This window comes from Hydra vulgaris, chromosome 13 (genome assembly GCF_038396675.1).
Source record: "Hydra vulgaris chromosome 13, alternate assembly HydraT2T_AEP".
NCBI classification, from domain to species: domain Eukaryota; kingdom Metazoa; phylum Cnidaria; class Hydrozoa; order Anthoathecata; family Hydridae; genus Hydra; species Hydra vulgaris.
Genome location: NC_088932.1, coordinates 59,022,501 through 59,040,562, shown reverse-complemented (window position 1 = coordinate 59,040,562; position 18,062 = coordinate 59,022,501). Strand labels below are relative to the sequence as shown.

The window sequence follows — 18,062 nt, the reverse complement described above, 5'->3', positions numbered from 1 at the left end:
TCATTATTTATTTTACTTTATGTTTTCTAAAATATAGTTTACTTTCGTAGTTATTTGTTATTTAAATATTTCGTTAATTAATCGTTAACTAGAGCTGGGAAATATATTGAATTCAACACTATTCTTCAAAACTTTTATTTTTTAGTAACATTACAATGCGAATTTAAACAATTACTATATCGTGTTATTTATATTTTTAATTTAATTGTTTTATGTTTTCCTAGTTAGCAGTTATAATTTTTAAAATACTCATGAAAATATTCTTAGTTTTTGTTTTAGACTTTAACTAAATTTAATTTAGCGCTCAGGAAGAATGTCACATATCGTCGTGCAAAATCACGAAACAAGCGTTGGATAATACAGCGTATCTGCAATACAGATTTTTACTGGAGAACGTTAAAACTTTATTTTTATTTAATTTCAACTTTTTGTGGGCTCATTTTAGTGTAAAGAGTATTATTCATGTGTTTTGTAATGTCAACAACAGATACTTGGTGTTAAAATTAATAATATCTAATTTTAGTTAATGCTAGTTAAGCGGGTTTGTGCTATCCCCAACGATAAGATATTATGCTATTTTTATGACCGTAAAGAAATAAATTTTTACTCTTTAAAGTGACTAAGTAAGTTAAGTGTTCATGCATATGAATAAGACTATTTTTTTAAATCAATAATAATATTCTTCGCTGTTTTTTATTATAAGGCTGCATATTTTTGGATACAGCATTCAGCAATGAACCTTTGAATGGTTTCCACACCGGTATTTTTATTAAATAACACATATAGTGCTAAAATGAAAAGTTGAGAAATTTAAAACTTTAACCAATAAAATATACTAACCCCGACTTTTACAAACCACTAAATTTGTTTCGCTGCCAATTGATGTTGTCCAATATATGTCAGGACAAAAATCGTTCCATTCAACTTGTTGTCCTACTACACAAACACAAACAACTCAATATAAATTATCTGCAATATATTTAGAGTCCACCCCTGCCTTTTTTAAAATAACTAATTTTTAAGATACATTCACGTTTTATTAAATGTTTCAATATAATTATTCAACTTGTAACAATTATAAATAACTATACATAAGTAATGCAAATAAAATTGCAATTATTTGTAATTGCATTTGCATTACTAATGTGTAATTATACAACAATTGATCTGCATTTTATATTTTGCAAATAAATTGAATTTTTAAAAATGCTTTTTGATTGTGCTACACTTAGTATTGTACAAGTTTGTTGCTATTTATTCAATATTTTCAGATAAATACTAGAATTTAAAAAAATGTTTAAAAATTAAAAAAAAAAAAATTGTGCATATTACATTATTGTATCATTTAAAATACTTAACTACTTTCATAATGTGCAGAAAGATCTTCAAACAATTTGTAAAAAGCAGCATGATTTCACATTTAATGTGACAATTTTTAAGATATATGACAAGTTTTAAGAGTATTGTTAACACTCATAAGACAACAAGAGTTTAAAACGGTAAAAATATATTGCACTTTAAATGTACTAGATTTACCTCTAAAAACTCGTTGTCTATTTGAAACTTCAAACATAAACTGTGAATTTCAAACTGTAGTGTGTTAGCCCAGTTGACATACGTTGTCCGAAGGACGTGCCACGTCAACTTACGGACATCTGGACGTTCATTAGTTATCCGACCAACCTCACCTATACCACCCATCACCCGGGCAGTGCCTATGGAAATTTGAATAACTATATGTGAGTTAAATTTATCCTTTAATCCTTATACTTTATATTTATGATAAGGTAACGTTTGTTATAATAACGTAACGTTGGTTACAAAAACGTAACGTTTGTTACGAAAACGTAACATTTGTTACAAAAACGTAACATTTGTTAAGATAATGTAACGTTAGTTACAAAAACATAACCTTTGTTGCAATAACCAAACGCTTGTTACAATAACGTAACGTTTGTTAAGATAACGTAACGTTTGTTAAGATAACGTAACGTTTAGTACAATAGCGTAACGTTTGTTACGATAACACAACGTTTGTTACGATAACGTAACGTTTGTTACGATAACGTAACGTTTCTTACGATAACGTAACGTTTTTTACGATTACGTAACGTTTGTTACGATAACGTAACGTTTTTTACGATTACGTAACGTTTGTTACGATAACGTACGTTTGTTACGATATCTTAACAAACTTTTGACTATATTTCTGTCAAATTTGTGTCAACAGCGAGAAGGCAGAATGAGCAAGGGTTTACTGGGTGACACGAATAGCGCCGAAAAATGAACTTTAGAATATTGTCAAATATATTAAAAAGGCTAAATGTCACAAAAAAATAGGGAATAAAGTCGCAAATAGTAAAAACGAAAGAGTATCGCAAATAGCTATTTTCAGCAATGGCTTACTCTCTGTGTTTACCTTTACAGAGTACGGCCTTAACGAAAAACAAAAAAAACAAAAAAAAAAATGCTAACAAACCCCTAACACTCAGTTACTGTGGCGGCTCTCACTTATGGCAGCAGGCTATATTTATAAAAGCTGTCTCCGTAATATATATACTCATATATATATATATATATGTAAACATATATATATATATATATATATATATATATATATATATATATATATATATATATATATATATATATATATATATATATATATATATATATACTCAAAATAAACTAAGTTTGTGAAAGACGCAACTATTTAATATATCTTTTAATGAATTTATAAAGCTATTTCTATTTAAATTAAAATTACTTCTGCTAATAATTCCTTTACTTTTTTTATACAAGTAGAACTTTCAGTAGAAATATCTTAGAGCTTATAATATTGAGCAAGCGTTCTTTTTTTAGCCTAACCGGAATACTTTATTTAGTTGTAACAATCATTGATATTAAAAAAATTATTAAAGCGGCTGTAGGTTAGGTAAACTCTTGACCAACCTAAATCTTGACAAGGAACTAAATAGTAGTAAAATGCATGCATAAAGTATAATTTAAACCCTAATGTCTAAACTTCAAGAATCAGGTTTTTTTTTTAAACTTAGTTCACTTGTCAGCAAGTTTTTTAAAATTTGGTGTTATATCTAATATTCTTTACTAAATGCTTTAATGTAAGTCTAAATAAAAGATTGGAGTTTGCAATCATTTTTATTTATTTTTTAAATCACTTTTAGAACATTAGGTGCAACATATCACAATTGTTTGCAAATAAGAGAAGCAAGTCCTGATATTACAATGCAAAAGGTTGTGAAATGTATGTTTTTAAAGAGTTTGCAGTTTGTCATCTGCTTTTATTCAACATTAATCCTTGTTAAATCCAGATAAAAAAAATTTTAAATGTTAAAAATTGTATATGTATTTGCAACAAGTTATGTAATAATTCAAGAAATATTTCTTCAACAAGTTAAACAAGACTTCCAGAAAAGCTTTGCTGCGCTTTATTCTTAGGATGAACTGCCATCAAGTTTTAAGCTTACAAGTGGAACACATATCTTTTTAAATGTTCATTTTTCATTTTTCAAAAGATGCCATTGTATTTAATTAAATTAATACTATAACAGTTTTCCATTAATATTTTACTCTGTTCTAAATTTTCTATATTTTTATAATAGGTTTTCATACGCAATGTATATGGAACTAACATGCCTTAAGTCTGAAAACAAAAAGTCTTTAACTGCAGTATATATCCTGGGGAAAAAGATTGAGGTTTAGGATTCATTATTTTTTTATCATAAAAAAAATGATATAACAAAGTTTGATGAAAGGAAATACTTTTAAATAACAAAGTAAAGTTTTGTTTGTCGGTATGTTCTTGTTTACATTTATGCATAAGGTAAAATGTGATTTAACTAAATATTATCCATGATTTATTAAGGTTCAATGAAAGTGAAGTAATTTAAAAAAATACTTTTTAAGGATTGATGAGAGTGAAATAACTTTGAATAATACTAGCATACAAAGTTTTATTTGTTGGTATACTCTTTTTTACATTTATGTATAAAGTAAAATGTTATTAAAGTAAATATAACCTATGATTTTTTAACGTCTGCTGATCCAAGAATATAAGTGCTAATTCAATTTCAGCTTCTGCTAACAATGTTTTGAATGAAATTATGTCGAAATGTGTTTATAGCATTGTTTAAGAAAACTGAATCTTATGGGAAAATATCATTTTAAAAAATTTCATTATAAGTAGTTATAGTTAAATTTTAAATAAATGTCGTTGATATATATATATATCATATATATATATGTATATATATACATATATATATATATATATATATATATATATATATATATATATATATATATATATATATATAATATATATATATATATATATAGATATATATATATATATATATATATATATATACATATATATATATATATATATATATATATATATATATATATATATTATATATATATATATATATATATGTATATATATATATATATATATACATATATATATATATGTCGTTTATATATATAAATGTCGTTTACATTATTCCTTTTATATACTGAGTGAAACTTGACATTAGTTATTTTTTACTATTGTTATTGACATATTTTTACATGCTATTGAAATGCATAAAAGACTTTATGCTATTTTTCTTATTAAAAACATTACTGTCACACACAGCAAATTTCAATAAGCAGCTTGGCGATCATTCGAAAAGAGTTCCTAATAGAATAGCATGATATTATTTTATTATGCTTTTGTATGCTTACATTGTAAATAAACACACAAAAAAAAAAAATTTAAATTTTCAGTCATTTATCCAAATCTAGGCTGTTAAATTCAAGTTTTCATTTGTTAAAGGATTTTTTTCTGTATATGATATTTACTTAATAACTTATACGGAAAAAAATGGTTTTTAGGAACGTTAGTATTATTTACAAAACAGTTGGATTAGTTTTTTTCATTGACATAAAGGTAGGCCAGAAGTTGCTATATAATTTATAACTAGCTAAAAAATTAAAGAGGTGCAAACATTGCATAATTTTTTAATAATAATATTTTGGTAAAAGGAACAACGCGCATCGGTCAAAAGTACAACGTAGGTGCTGTACTTTTGACCAATTGACTTGAATAGTTAAATAAAAAATATTGAATGGTCAAATAAAAAAAATGTTCTGAGTTATTCTGAGATATGTGTAGATTTTATTTTCGCGTGTGCGCTAGAGCTAATGTATTAAGCATAGCATGTTTGAAAAAATCATTTCATGCAATATTCAAATAATTGTTACAATTGAAAATTGCAATGGTATATATTTTGACTTATTTAAATTTATTTTTAAATCCTTAAAAGCAATCGGATTATTTTGTTTTCCAGCCAAATACGGGATTATTTACAAATCCGACCAATAAATTAAATACAAATACACCAGCATTTTTTCAATACTGTACCACCTTAATCTTTTCAACATCTATTTATAATGTTAATGAAATTCTGTTCATAACAAAACTATTTAATTTAGAAAGGGGACTTGGATGTTCCACCTTTACCTCTTCCTCCTTCCACCGATAAAGAAGGTGATTTTTTTTTTAGTTTGTTGTAAAATAAACACTATGCAATAACAAACAAACAAGTCTTTTAAAAATCTTATTTTCGGAGCCTTTTTAATTTTAAAAACAAAATAGTACAATAAATCATACTACGAAATAATAAATCATCTTAACACAAACAATAAATTATCATTAAACACAAATATGTAACAATAAATTTTTAATAACAATCTATAAAAGTAAAATTTAATAAAAATCCATATTAATAATTTGTCATAAATCAAAGGGAACTAATCTCTTAATATAAGCATTGCTATAAATCTTATAAATCAAGTTTATATTTCAAATTAATAGTAACTTAAAATGTCATTTACATCAAGAGTAAAATTTTTTATTTGTAAAAACAAAAAACAAATAAAAGGATCAAACTTTGCCAAAAATATTTTATTCCAAAGGTAATGTGCGCAATAAATATATTAAAATTTAATAAAACTTGTTCTACAAAATGGTTTTTTAACAAATTTTTATTTCTTAGTGAGTACGTATTAGTAAGTTTCAATATAAAAAGGTCGTTAGGTTAACAGGTAGGGAAAAATTGTTATTCACATATAAGTAAAAAATAAACCATTAAAGACAATAAGCATGTAGACATTAATAGTTATTATTATCTTTAAGCAAGTTTTCAATTTGATTTGTATGGGAACAGGTAACAATTTAATCAAAATTAAGGAAGCTCAGATCATCTCATTTAACAAGTTATTGTGGAGTGCGTCAAAAAGAGACTTCAAAAAAATTAAAGAGTTCAAGAAGAGATCAAGTTTTCTAATTTCCAATTTTTTAAAGGAACTGCAGGGTTATGGAACAAAGAAGTCAACGGATAGACCGTTGGTGTTTACTCCATTTGCAAAGCGATTGCTAGTTCAACAAACTTTGAAAGGAGAACCAAGTTCTAGTAAGCTTCAGTATGACCTGAACTATGAAGTTTTAACCCAACTTATTTGTCAAATTCTTCACAGCTATGAAGATTTAAGGTACTGCAAGCATACTGCAAAATGCTGCAATTAAGCTGCAATAAAAGATGAGAACCAATTAGGTAGAATTTTCATCAACTTTAGTACAAACTTGTCATAATCAACAAGATCAAATGCTTTTGCGAAATCGAAGAATATTGCAAAAATTGATTTATTATTATCTTTAGGATGACTCCGATCCTCTAAAACTTGAATAATAGCGTCCATTGTACTATGGTCTGGAAGGAAACCGAACTCTTTGCTTGAAACCCAAATATGCTTGGTGTGATGGAAGATGAATTTGGTGATAGGAGACGTAATAGCAATTGGACGATAGTCTTTGAAAGCGGGTTTGAGATTTTTGGAAATTGTGTTGTGTTCGCTGATTTCCATTAGACAGGTAAGTTACTGTTTGCCATGAGGTGGTATAAAAAGATATAGAGTAATGGGGCAATTTCTAAGCGAGTAAATTTGAGTAAGATTGGGTAGAGATCATTGGGTCCTGATTATCCAGCCTTTAGTTTGCTAAGTTGGCTGAGAATGTAATTAATGGTAAAAACGAGGGTTTTAGGTAGTTCTACTTGACGGTTGATGAAGAACGAGAGGCTAGGTTGTTTCTTATTGCTCCAAACATTTTGGAAATGAACCCTCAAATAGTTTGCTATTGTCTCAGAGATAGAATCATTTGTTCTTAGAGATAGAGTGGTTTGTTTTTTATCGGCAAGCCTAACTTCTCGCCAAAATTTGTTTTACCGGAGTAGAAGCGCTATTATAAATACGATTTTTTTGTGTGATTAGCTTGATGCCTCAATTTGAAAGTAGTTTCCACTCAGAGTAGTGATCAGAAAAATAAAGTTATTGACGTTCTTTTATAAGGCTCTGAATAAACGATATCATTTAAGGTTTGGGGTTGAAAAGCGTTGTAGTTCTTAATGGTTGGCAGATGCCTTTAGCATAGAGTATAGAATAATAAAAGTTGTTGCAAGCGGCTTGCATTTGATACGTTGAGTCAACTAGGGTTTCAAGATTGGTACATTGTATTAATGCAACAGTATCAGCAACTCTACCTGACCGATTGGTAACCTTTCGTGGAGCCGGGCGAGTGATTTCGTAAAGATTTAGTGGGGGCTGACTAACTACAGCAAGAGGGCCTGAATTTCCGTAGCTGGGAAAGGTATTGAATATATCGCATTTCGGAGCATTACTTAAGATGATGTCAAAGTTTGCTGATTTCCGGGTATGTTGTGAGTTATGGTGAATGAGCTGTTGAGAACGGCAAATAAAGTCAGTAGGGTAACCGTTTATATCGTCTGTGAGATTTAGAAGTGGTTTGTTGCCGATTGTGCACCGAGTTAATGCTGGTTCGATGAGTTGTGCAAGTTGATATGATGCTTCACGTTGTGCGTTTTTACAACAACCGGGATATAGGTGCATATTATTAGGCATGAGGAGTTTTCAGTCGGGTACTGAAATAGACGGGTAGTTGATTGTTGGTTTTATTTGTTCTGTTTTACCTAAGTATTTTTTATTTACAAATATAATAGTGCCACCACCTATGCAATCTTTACGTTTAGTGCTTATGTAAGTGTAATTACTATTGACTTGAGAGAGAATAGCTGGTTTATAATCAGTGCAAAGCCACGTTTCAGTTAGGCAGGCATTGTCAATGTTGGTATTTGTAAGAAAATGATTGAAGATCTTGATTTTATTACAAAAAGATTGCATGTTAATGGTGCAGATGGTTGGTATGCGATTGGTGTTGGGTGCTGGTTGATGTAGAGTGAAGAGTGTGGGCACCGCAGATCTTGACGATTGCTTTATTGCGGATGCCCCAGTGAAAGGGAGCGTCAGGGTTATCAGTTTAAAGTTTATTATTACAAATTTTGCGGTCTCTGCGGAGTTAAAACCCATGCTCTCTTTAGCTGGTGACAAGTCAGGACTGACTGAATATTTCTTGATAGTTTCATGTGTAGCGAGTTGTCGAGAGTTCAAATTTTCAGGTTTTCTTCGCAGCCTCTTTCAAATCTACCATAATAGACCAGTCTTTTAATTATTTTTTGTGTTTAGCAGCTTGGAGAAAATAACATATTTGTGAGGCCAAGTTGGACCTCGCTTGTGCAGTGTATCTTTGCCGGTGGTGCTTGGGCAACACCTTCTGCATAAGCTGGTTTGGAGACATTAACTACTATTATATTTTTCTTACGCTAAGCTCCTTGTTTTTAGTTCGACAGGAACTTGACCAATTTGTGGCAATGTGTTGCTTACTGTTCCAAAAGGAAGTTTGAGAGCTCCGTTATCCTGATATCTAAGTAGGCTACATTTTTACCACCCGAGTAACCATTGGCATCAATTTTATTATCCATATTGCTTTGTAATTAATTACAACAGCATCAAATTTTTTGATTTAAGGGCTACAACCCTATCACAGTGAACTACTTCCGGGTCATAAACTTTTAAACCTCATTAAGACAAATTTTTAATATACACGGACTTATGAACACATGTAAAACTGTTGGTTTTTTGTGTTTCTATCCGTATATATATATATATATATATATATATATATATATATATATATATATATATATATATATATACATATATATATATACAAATATATATATATATATATATATATATATATATATATATATATATATATATATATATTATCCTTATTTTCAAAAACTCTGGAGAGCTTTTTGATTTGTCTACAAACCGTCCCAATAGTCTTCTTCCTATCATATACAAGGCTTTTAAATCTATAATTAAAAAACACCTAATTTTTCATCTAATAACTTACTTTCTGATTATCAATTTTGATTTCAATCTTCTCGTTCTACAGCTGATTTTCTAACAGTAATAACCTATAGGTTTTATCGTGTATTAGACAAAGGTGAAGAGTTTAAGGGTCTTGACATTTCTAAAGCTTTTGAAAAAGTTTGGCATGCTGTTCTGTTCCATAAGCTTTCTTCTTATGGTATATCTTGAAGCACCTTTATGATTATTCAATCCTTCTTTTCCAATCAAAGTATAAAAGTTTTTCTCGAAAGACAGCACTCTTCTTTTTATTCTGTAAGTTTAGGGGTTTCTCTAGGTTCAATTTACTTTTCACTTTATACAAGAGGTTTGGAAAGAAATTAATGCTCTTTGGATGGCCCTGAAGACCAAATGCATAGCCAAATTTGTCAGGGTTGAACCATTTTTTGGTAAACTAGAAGTACCGGTTTTCTCTTTTTTGTAATAAAACTAAGCAATGTTGTTAGCGTATATGAGTGTATAATTGACAAAAGATAAACTAAACAGGATTGTAAGTCAGTAAGCAGAAGTCATTCATTATTGTCTCAACGGCGCGCTCCTGGTAGCGATGCTCATTAGTTTAAATCGTTTGGTGGAAACGTTCTCCATGCTCGTCTGTAATGTTTCTCTCAAAATGCTTGGGGAAAATGTCCATATTGCTAAGCAAAAAGTGAATCTTTTGGGACATGTGCACATTTATTTCTTTGAAGGCTGATAACAGTTCTAAGATGATGTCTTTATAGCCGTCCGACTGGTGCTTCCCTGATTAAATAAGTGCAAAGAAGAAATTCTTTGATAGAATACAAGTATTATGTACTTAATTCCTAAAACTTTCAGATTCTTACACAGAAAGCTCTTCACACAGTCTTTTAAAACCTTCCATGCTATGAGCTCAATCGGGGACAAGGAATCAGTAAACTGTTGGCTTTTCAGATGTTTTCGAGTGTCTGGTTTAACGAATACTTCTTCCTTAACTTTTGTAAGTGACAGGTTTGGAAAGGTCTCCTTTATAATTTTCATCGATTTGCGGTCAAAGTGTAATGCCTTAGCAAAGTTCATAAACAGACCAACCTTTATGTGCAATGGGGGTATAATAACTTTGTCAGACTGAAAAAGTGGCTCAAAGCAAATATTGTGAACACCAAGGGTCGCATTGCTTTGTGCTGGCTACTCATTCCTGATTTAATGCTCATGTTTAGCGCAGCTATCCCACAAATATATGAAGCATGTGTGTTTCGCTTAACCTCCTTAGATACCTGTCAGCAGTCCCACAACTTTCAGATCCGAGTAAACTTTTCAATAAAATGTGTCATAACGAATAAGCTTCAAAATAGATTTCATAGTTTCATAAGATTCTTTTGCTGCAATTGAGTAAGCAATCGGGATGACTGCATATGCATTCTCATTATGCAAAAGGACCGCCTTTACATTTCTTGTGCTGCCATCGATGAACAACCACCAGTCATTCTCCACCTGTGTATAGATATCCATCTTCATCAACAAACCAGGAATATCACAACAAAATACAAAGTTGTTGTCTTCACTTTTCTTAAACAATGGCACGTAAGCTGCGTCTCTTGTCTTATAAACAGGCGTTCTCGTTTCCTTAGCAAGGACACCGAAATCTCTGAGCATTGAACCAGCAAAACACGCACCTTATTTTGAGAGGCCAAGTCCCCTAACAAACAAGTCCAGCTGTCTCTGGCTGATAGACATCGGCTCGTCGTCAGGCAGCCAATCATTATCATCTTCATCGCTCTTCTTCATGTTTGGCACATCATCATCATCACTCAAAACAACATTGAGAAGATCAGTGTTATCGCTGATGGCAAGTCAGGGTAAATTATGCTGTTAGCTGTCCTTCTGGTAAATTGCGCTGTGTGTGTGTTTTAACAAAAATAGCAATCAGTTACATGATCTTTTTGGTTGCGCCGCGACAAAGGCATTCTTTTCAATTTACCCTTAGACAATAGGGACAAGTTAGACAGACACTTAACACAGATCTCATAGGGGAAGGGGGGGCGAAAACCTTGTCCTCATCCCCTAGTTTCATCTTGAAATAAGCATAATATAGGGTCTTAACGCGAGGTGTAATGGAACGCTCATCTCCTTTCAACATAAACTCCCGCAAATATCACAGAACTTGTTAGGATTATTATAGCACTTCCGTCTCTGAGACATTCAAAGTAATCTGAAATAGCAAAAATAGTTATAAAATAGTAAGAACAATAATTCATCAAAATTGAAACTTAACATTTGCTCACATGAATTAAACGGTGGATGAAGAATTAGATAAAATTGCCAAAACTAATTTGGTTCAATACAACAGTTAGAACTATTACCATTTTTACAAATTTGTTCTCCAGCCCAAGTAATAATAATGTTAAGTTATAATACATGATAATTACTTTAATATTAAGTCAAGTAAATGTATTTGTCCTATACATTCATTAGAGCAAAAGCATCATAGAAATTATTACCATAGACTTCTCCTAATATAAAGTATATGAAAAATGGAGAAATAAAAATTAGACCATCGGTCTTCTGCAAGTTTCCCGCGTTCTTTGAAGTAATTTCTAATACTTTACAGTTTTGTTTTATATATTCTTTGTATAACGTAATTTTGCAATTTTTTTTTTAATTTTTCTTTCTCTGCAAAGTTTCAATTTTATATTACCAATTTATAAAGATTAAGTAACAAAAATTTAAAAGTATATATATATATATATATATATATATATACATATATATATATATATATATATATATATATATATATATATATATATATATATATATATATATATATATATATATATATATATATATATATATATATATATATATATATATTTATATATTTATATATATATATATATATATATATAATATATATATATATTTAGCGATTCGTTATCGCAATAATTTGTATATATATATATATATATATATATATATATATATATATATATATATATATATATATATATATATATATATATATACATATATATATATATTTTTGTTTAAAATGCTGTTGGCGCAGTTTTCAATAAAACAAATTGGGAACCTTTGAATCGTTTAAACTTCTCGCACTGTATTGCTTGATTATTACGGCCTGATTTTTGATTGTCGTATATTAAAAATGGCTCAAAATTATAAAAAGAAAGAGAGTGACAAAAGTCAAAGAGGAAGATATTAATAATGTTGTTCTTCAAGTTGTAAATGGATTAATGAGGCCAATTGAAGCTGCAAAAAATTATAATACAAAACATAGTACTTTACATAACAGAATAAAGAAGTATAAAAATTATCTAAGACCAAACTTGGTTTGACAACTAAATATACTTTTGCACAAGTGTTTCACAAAGATGAGGAAATAATGTTAAGAGACTACCTAATAAAAAGCTCTAAAATGAATTATGGCTTACCATAATATAAACAAGCAAAAAAATTAGCATTTCATTATGCTATGAAACTTTACTATTGTCCAAGTAAATGGATGGAAAATAAACAAGCTGGTATAAAGTGGCTGAAAGGTTTCATGTAATGTCATCAAGAACTTTCACTTAGAAAACCTAAAAATACAAGTTTGACTCGTTCAACAAGTTTCAATCAGAACAATGTAAATCAGTTTTTTGATAACAATAAAAAAGTTTTTAAAAAGTATAATTTTACTCCTGATAGAATTTATAATATCAAAGAAACAAGCATTATGACAGTAGTACAAGCACCCCATGTTATAGCATCTCGTGGAACAAAAAAAGTAGGAGAGTGCGTGTCTGCTGAACGTGGGCAACTAATTTTTACGTGTGGTATAGGAAATGCCGTAGGAAATTTCATTCCACCCATCTTCATATTTCTAAGAGCATGGTTTCATGACACCATGATTAAAGGAGGATCGCCTGGTTGTATTGGTTTTGCAAACTGCCCAACAAGTGGCTTGATGACAAGGCATTGTTTTTAAAGGTTTCTTGAACATATAAAAAAACTACTCAGATGTTCAAAAGAGGATCCTGTTTTACTCTTAATGGATAATCATATAAGCCATTGTACATTATTATTACACAACAATAATTAATGAACAATCATGATGGCAATAAATATTGTTGTGAAAACAGAGTGGTAGTTTTAACATTTCCTCCTCACTGCACTCAAAGAATGCAATCTTTGGATATAGCAGTTAATGGTCCTTTCAAGCAAAAACTGTCTATCTCTTAGAATGATTGGCTTGTATGCAATCCAGAAAAAACAATAACAATACATAATTTAATTGGCATAGTGACACTAGCATATACTACAACATATATTGCTAGGAATATTGTTGCAGTTTTTTCCATATCTGGAATATATCCTCATCCACGAATTGTTTTTTGCAATGACAACTAATAATGTGCTAAACTAACTAATCGCCCTCTGATAGAAATATTTAGTATAGCTACCTTTGTTAATTCACATCAAATTCCGATTACACCCGAAGGCATGGTTATGCAAAAACAAGATTTTATGATTGATTATAAAGATGATAAGCAAGAAAATACAAGCAATGCTTTACAATAACGGCAAACAATAACACCTGAATCAGTAAGACCATAACCTCTACCTCGTAGAAAGAGAAGAAATAAAAAAATGATATCTTTTACGCACGGCAAGACTTGAAACATCATTAGGAATTGAAAACAAGAAACTTACAAAATTAGATCCTCAAAAGCCAAACTAAAACAAAAAATACTTAAATATATGTTATCATAACTTTCAATTATTTCTGATATTCTGCACAGTTTTTTTTGAAAATTTAGATTTTGTAACATGTAAAGATTCTTTTAAAAATTATTTTAAGTTTATTATATATATACATATATATATATATATATATATATATATATATATATATATATATATATATATATATATATATATATATATATATATATATATATATATATATATATATATTAGTAGAAAACCACTTGACAAAAATTTTTTCCATTTGACACTGTATTTCATCAACAAAGATTCATCAGAAAAATTTTTCTGATGAATTCAAAAGATTTTTCTGATGAATCTTTGTTGATGAAACACAGTGTCAAACGCAAAAAATTTTTGTTAAATGATTTTCTACTAATATATAATTGCTCTGTTCTTTTAAGAACATTGAGCACGCTATTGTGTAGAATACTTTTTAAAGTTGTTTTAATATATATATATATATATATATATATATATATATATATATATATATATATATATATATATATATATATATATATGTATATATATATATATATATATAAATATATATATATATATATATATATATATATATTTATATATATACATACGCATATATATATGTTTATATATATATATATATATATATATATATATATATATATATATATATATATATATATATATATACATATATATGTATATATTTTTTTTTACATTGTTAGTGTTTTTTAAATTTTTTTCAATACAATACCATACTAAACAATGCACTAACACATTTATTTGTGTAAAATTTTAATTAAATCAGTTGATGCTTTAATATTTTTACATAACCCGTGTTTTATCTATTGTTACTAATTGAAACTTAGACTTTATTCATTACCATTTACCATTATAAGTTAGTTTTTTTAAGTATAAAGATGAGTTTGTATAGTTAGTTTTTTTTTAGCTGCTTCTATTTACAGCTTAAATAGCTTTATATAAATTTTGTTTGATCAACTCTCGAAAGTGATTATAAGATAAGATCTTATAAAAAAAATATTTTTTTCTTAATAGAAACCTAAAGTTAATGAAATTTTAATGTAAACCAATTCTCTACTTTAAAACAAAATTGTAATCTCCAGTTATATCCGCTTGCCAGAGATAATTTAAAGCTCCTCCAGGTGTGTTCAAGGCTACCTCAGGTTAAGACAGTTTTGAACATTTTCATGCGTGTTTAAGAAATACGAATTCTGACTTATTTTTTAGCTCAGAATTTTTGAAAACTCTGCAATTTTGTTCCTTAATCATTGTTTTGACTTCAGAAGAAAAAAAGCAGTTAGAAATATTAAAATATTGCTTTATAAAAAAAAGTTTAAAAAAGTTCACAGCTGCCCCCCTTTACCCTATATATATTATATATATATATATAATATATATATATATATATATATATATATATATATATATATATATATATATATATATATATATATATATATATACATATATATATATATATACATATATATATATATATTTATACATATATACATATATATATATATATATATATATATATATATATATATATATATATATATATATATATATATATATATATATATATATGTATATATATGTTTGGATGTCCCACTTTTAACTTGACCAAAAAACTTCAAATGCATCCTATCTCAATCATCCTTATTTGGTCCCTGGACACACCAAAAGGTCTTTAGGTCTCCAAGTCAAGGGGTTCCAGTAAAAGGTATTTTCATATGCAATGTTTCATAGAATTATTCGTTAACCTCACTTTCGTTGCCCCTAATTTATGAATTGAATAGTAGAAAATTTTCCATTTTACATTTTTTTTTTTTCTAAAAAAAAAAATTTATTTAAGAGTTAATATTTGTACACACTTGTCATTTACAAAAATTAAAGACAAGTAAAGTCAAACATCACATTAAAATCAAAAATAACATTATTAATACATAAAATCACTCTTTTTCATGTCTTTTCCAACATATTTTTGCACAACTTGCGGGGCATCCTGTAAAAGACTTTCATCATGACTTTTTGTCACAAAATCTTGCACAAGTTTTATATGGCGCTCAGCCCTATCATTTACTACTGCTAGGTTCTCCATCTGATGTATCAAGGTGTGTGAAGAGCAGCCAGGAGTCCTTAGTGATAAAGTCGGACAAAACTGACATAGGAGCCACATGAGTTGGAGGTTCAGGTTGTTTCCGTTTAAAGTCATCAGGCTGCGGACAATTGAAATCTAGCAGCTTCTTAGCTAGTTCAGCTTTTTCTTCAGTTATAAATGTCTTTTTGCTATTAAAAGAATAACTAACGGTGGGGTCAGGTACTAACTATGACGGACCAGGCTTGCATGTAGCAGCTTTCCCAGGGGATCATACTAGGATATATTAAGCTTATTGCTCATCAATTCATAAGCCATAAAGTCAGTTGACAGTTCGTGTCATAAGACAATAAAGTCGTAAGACAATAAAGTGTCATAAGACATCATTTCATAAGACAATCGTGTCATAAAACATTATATCACAAGACAAAAAAGTCAGTTGACAGTTCGAAAATATTTTTCTCACTATTATTCAACTTTAAGTTAATCTTTAAAGTCGCTACATTGTAAGAAAGTATAGACAATCAGCCATGAGACTTGCTTAATGGTGGGAACCTGGTTGTTTGAACTGGAAACTAGGTACATGGCCACCAAGGTAAGTGACTGTTAGCTCACAAAAAACTTTATAATCTTCCCTTTGAAAGCAATACTGTTTTAGGGCTGTTATGCAGAAATTCTAAGTATCTAATACTCTTTTATGAAAGTTAGTACCTACTATATATTCTTCTTTTCCATAAATGAAAAACAGCAACTGATCCACATTAGTTGTTCTTTCTCTTATTTCTGGCCAGATTTTTTGAAAATATTTATAAATTGCACATGATGGAGATTTTGTTGAACCATGAATATAATTCATTGCATGGGAAATATGCCTTTCAGATATATGGTGCTTTTAATGGTCAATTTTCAAAAAATAAAAAATGTAATAATTTTGCAACAGTTTAATGCAACAAACTTTTAAAATATGATATCAAAATATTTATTTACTTACAGAGCAGGCAAAGCACAGGTCTTTTAATCATATGATCCACCAAGAACTTAATTACCCCTTTGTATTTTCCAGTATTAGAGGCCGTTGTATCTGTGTTACAACCAAGGATCTGGTCAGTGAGCTCATAATACTCTAATATGTTCTGAATAGCTATACCTTGATCGTAACCTTTAGAAGACTCCATTTTTAGAACTCCTTGCAAGAAATCTAAGGGTTAATTGACCTCGGGGGATGATACGCTAAGAGCAAACCTTTCTACAGTTTCAGACATTTTTTGTTCAGTTCGATGATATTTGACCAGTTTTGTTTCAAAATGAATGCCAACCTTTAAACCCAAACTTTGTCCAGATTTTTTTTCTCACTTTTCTAGCTTCATTTTCAATCACAATCTTTTTTTTTTCTATGTAGACTACACTTTGATGCAGGAACTATATTTAGATCAACACCACCAATCTTGAAAAGTGAGGACAAAAGTGAAGATTCAGCTCAAACACTGACCTTTAACCTGGTCAAGAAAGGAACCTACTTGTCTAGAACATCATTCATTGAAAGGTCCATATAAACTCTATCTTCACTGATTGTCTTTTTTTCTTGCCAAGGCTCAAATTCACTGTCAGTGTCAGTGACACTCGTACCACTTGAAGAAAATTCTCAAAATCTTTCATCCTTTTTATGTCTTCTATAGGTTTTTTCTTTGAGATTTCTTGTTTTTCTTTTTTATGTTGTTCTTCTCTACGCATACTTTCTAATAAATCTAACATTCGTTTTTCCCCGTCTATTAATTTTTCTTGATAAGATTTATATTTCGCAGTGTCAAACTTAACCATTTCATCTTTGAATGCTTACTTCAGGAACTCAATATCTTCTGTCTGTGCTTGC

The 18,062-nt window shown here is 28.9% G+C and overlaps 1 protein-coding gene across 4 annotated transcripts in view; it reads right to left on the bottom strand.

Moving 5' to 3' along the window:
* The window catches only part of LOC136089252 (uncharacterized), a 272,660-nt gene that overhangs the window by 183,555 nt on the left and 71,043 nt on the right, over positions 1-18,062 (bottom strand). For 3 of the 4 annotated variants that reach the window (XM_065815083.1, XM_065815086.1, XM_065815084.1), the window contains one exon: positions 841-936. The exons of the other annotated variant lie outside the window; for it this stretch is intronic. In XM_065815083.1, the coding sequence (XP_065671155.1) occupies positions 841-936 (96 nt within the window). The remainder of the gene's footprint in view (positions 1-840; positions 937-18,062) is intronic. 4 annotated transcript variants of the gene reach the window in all.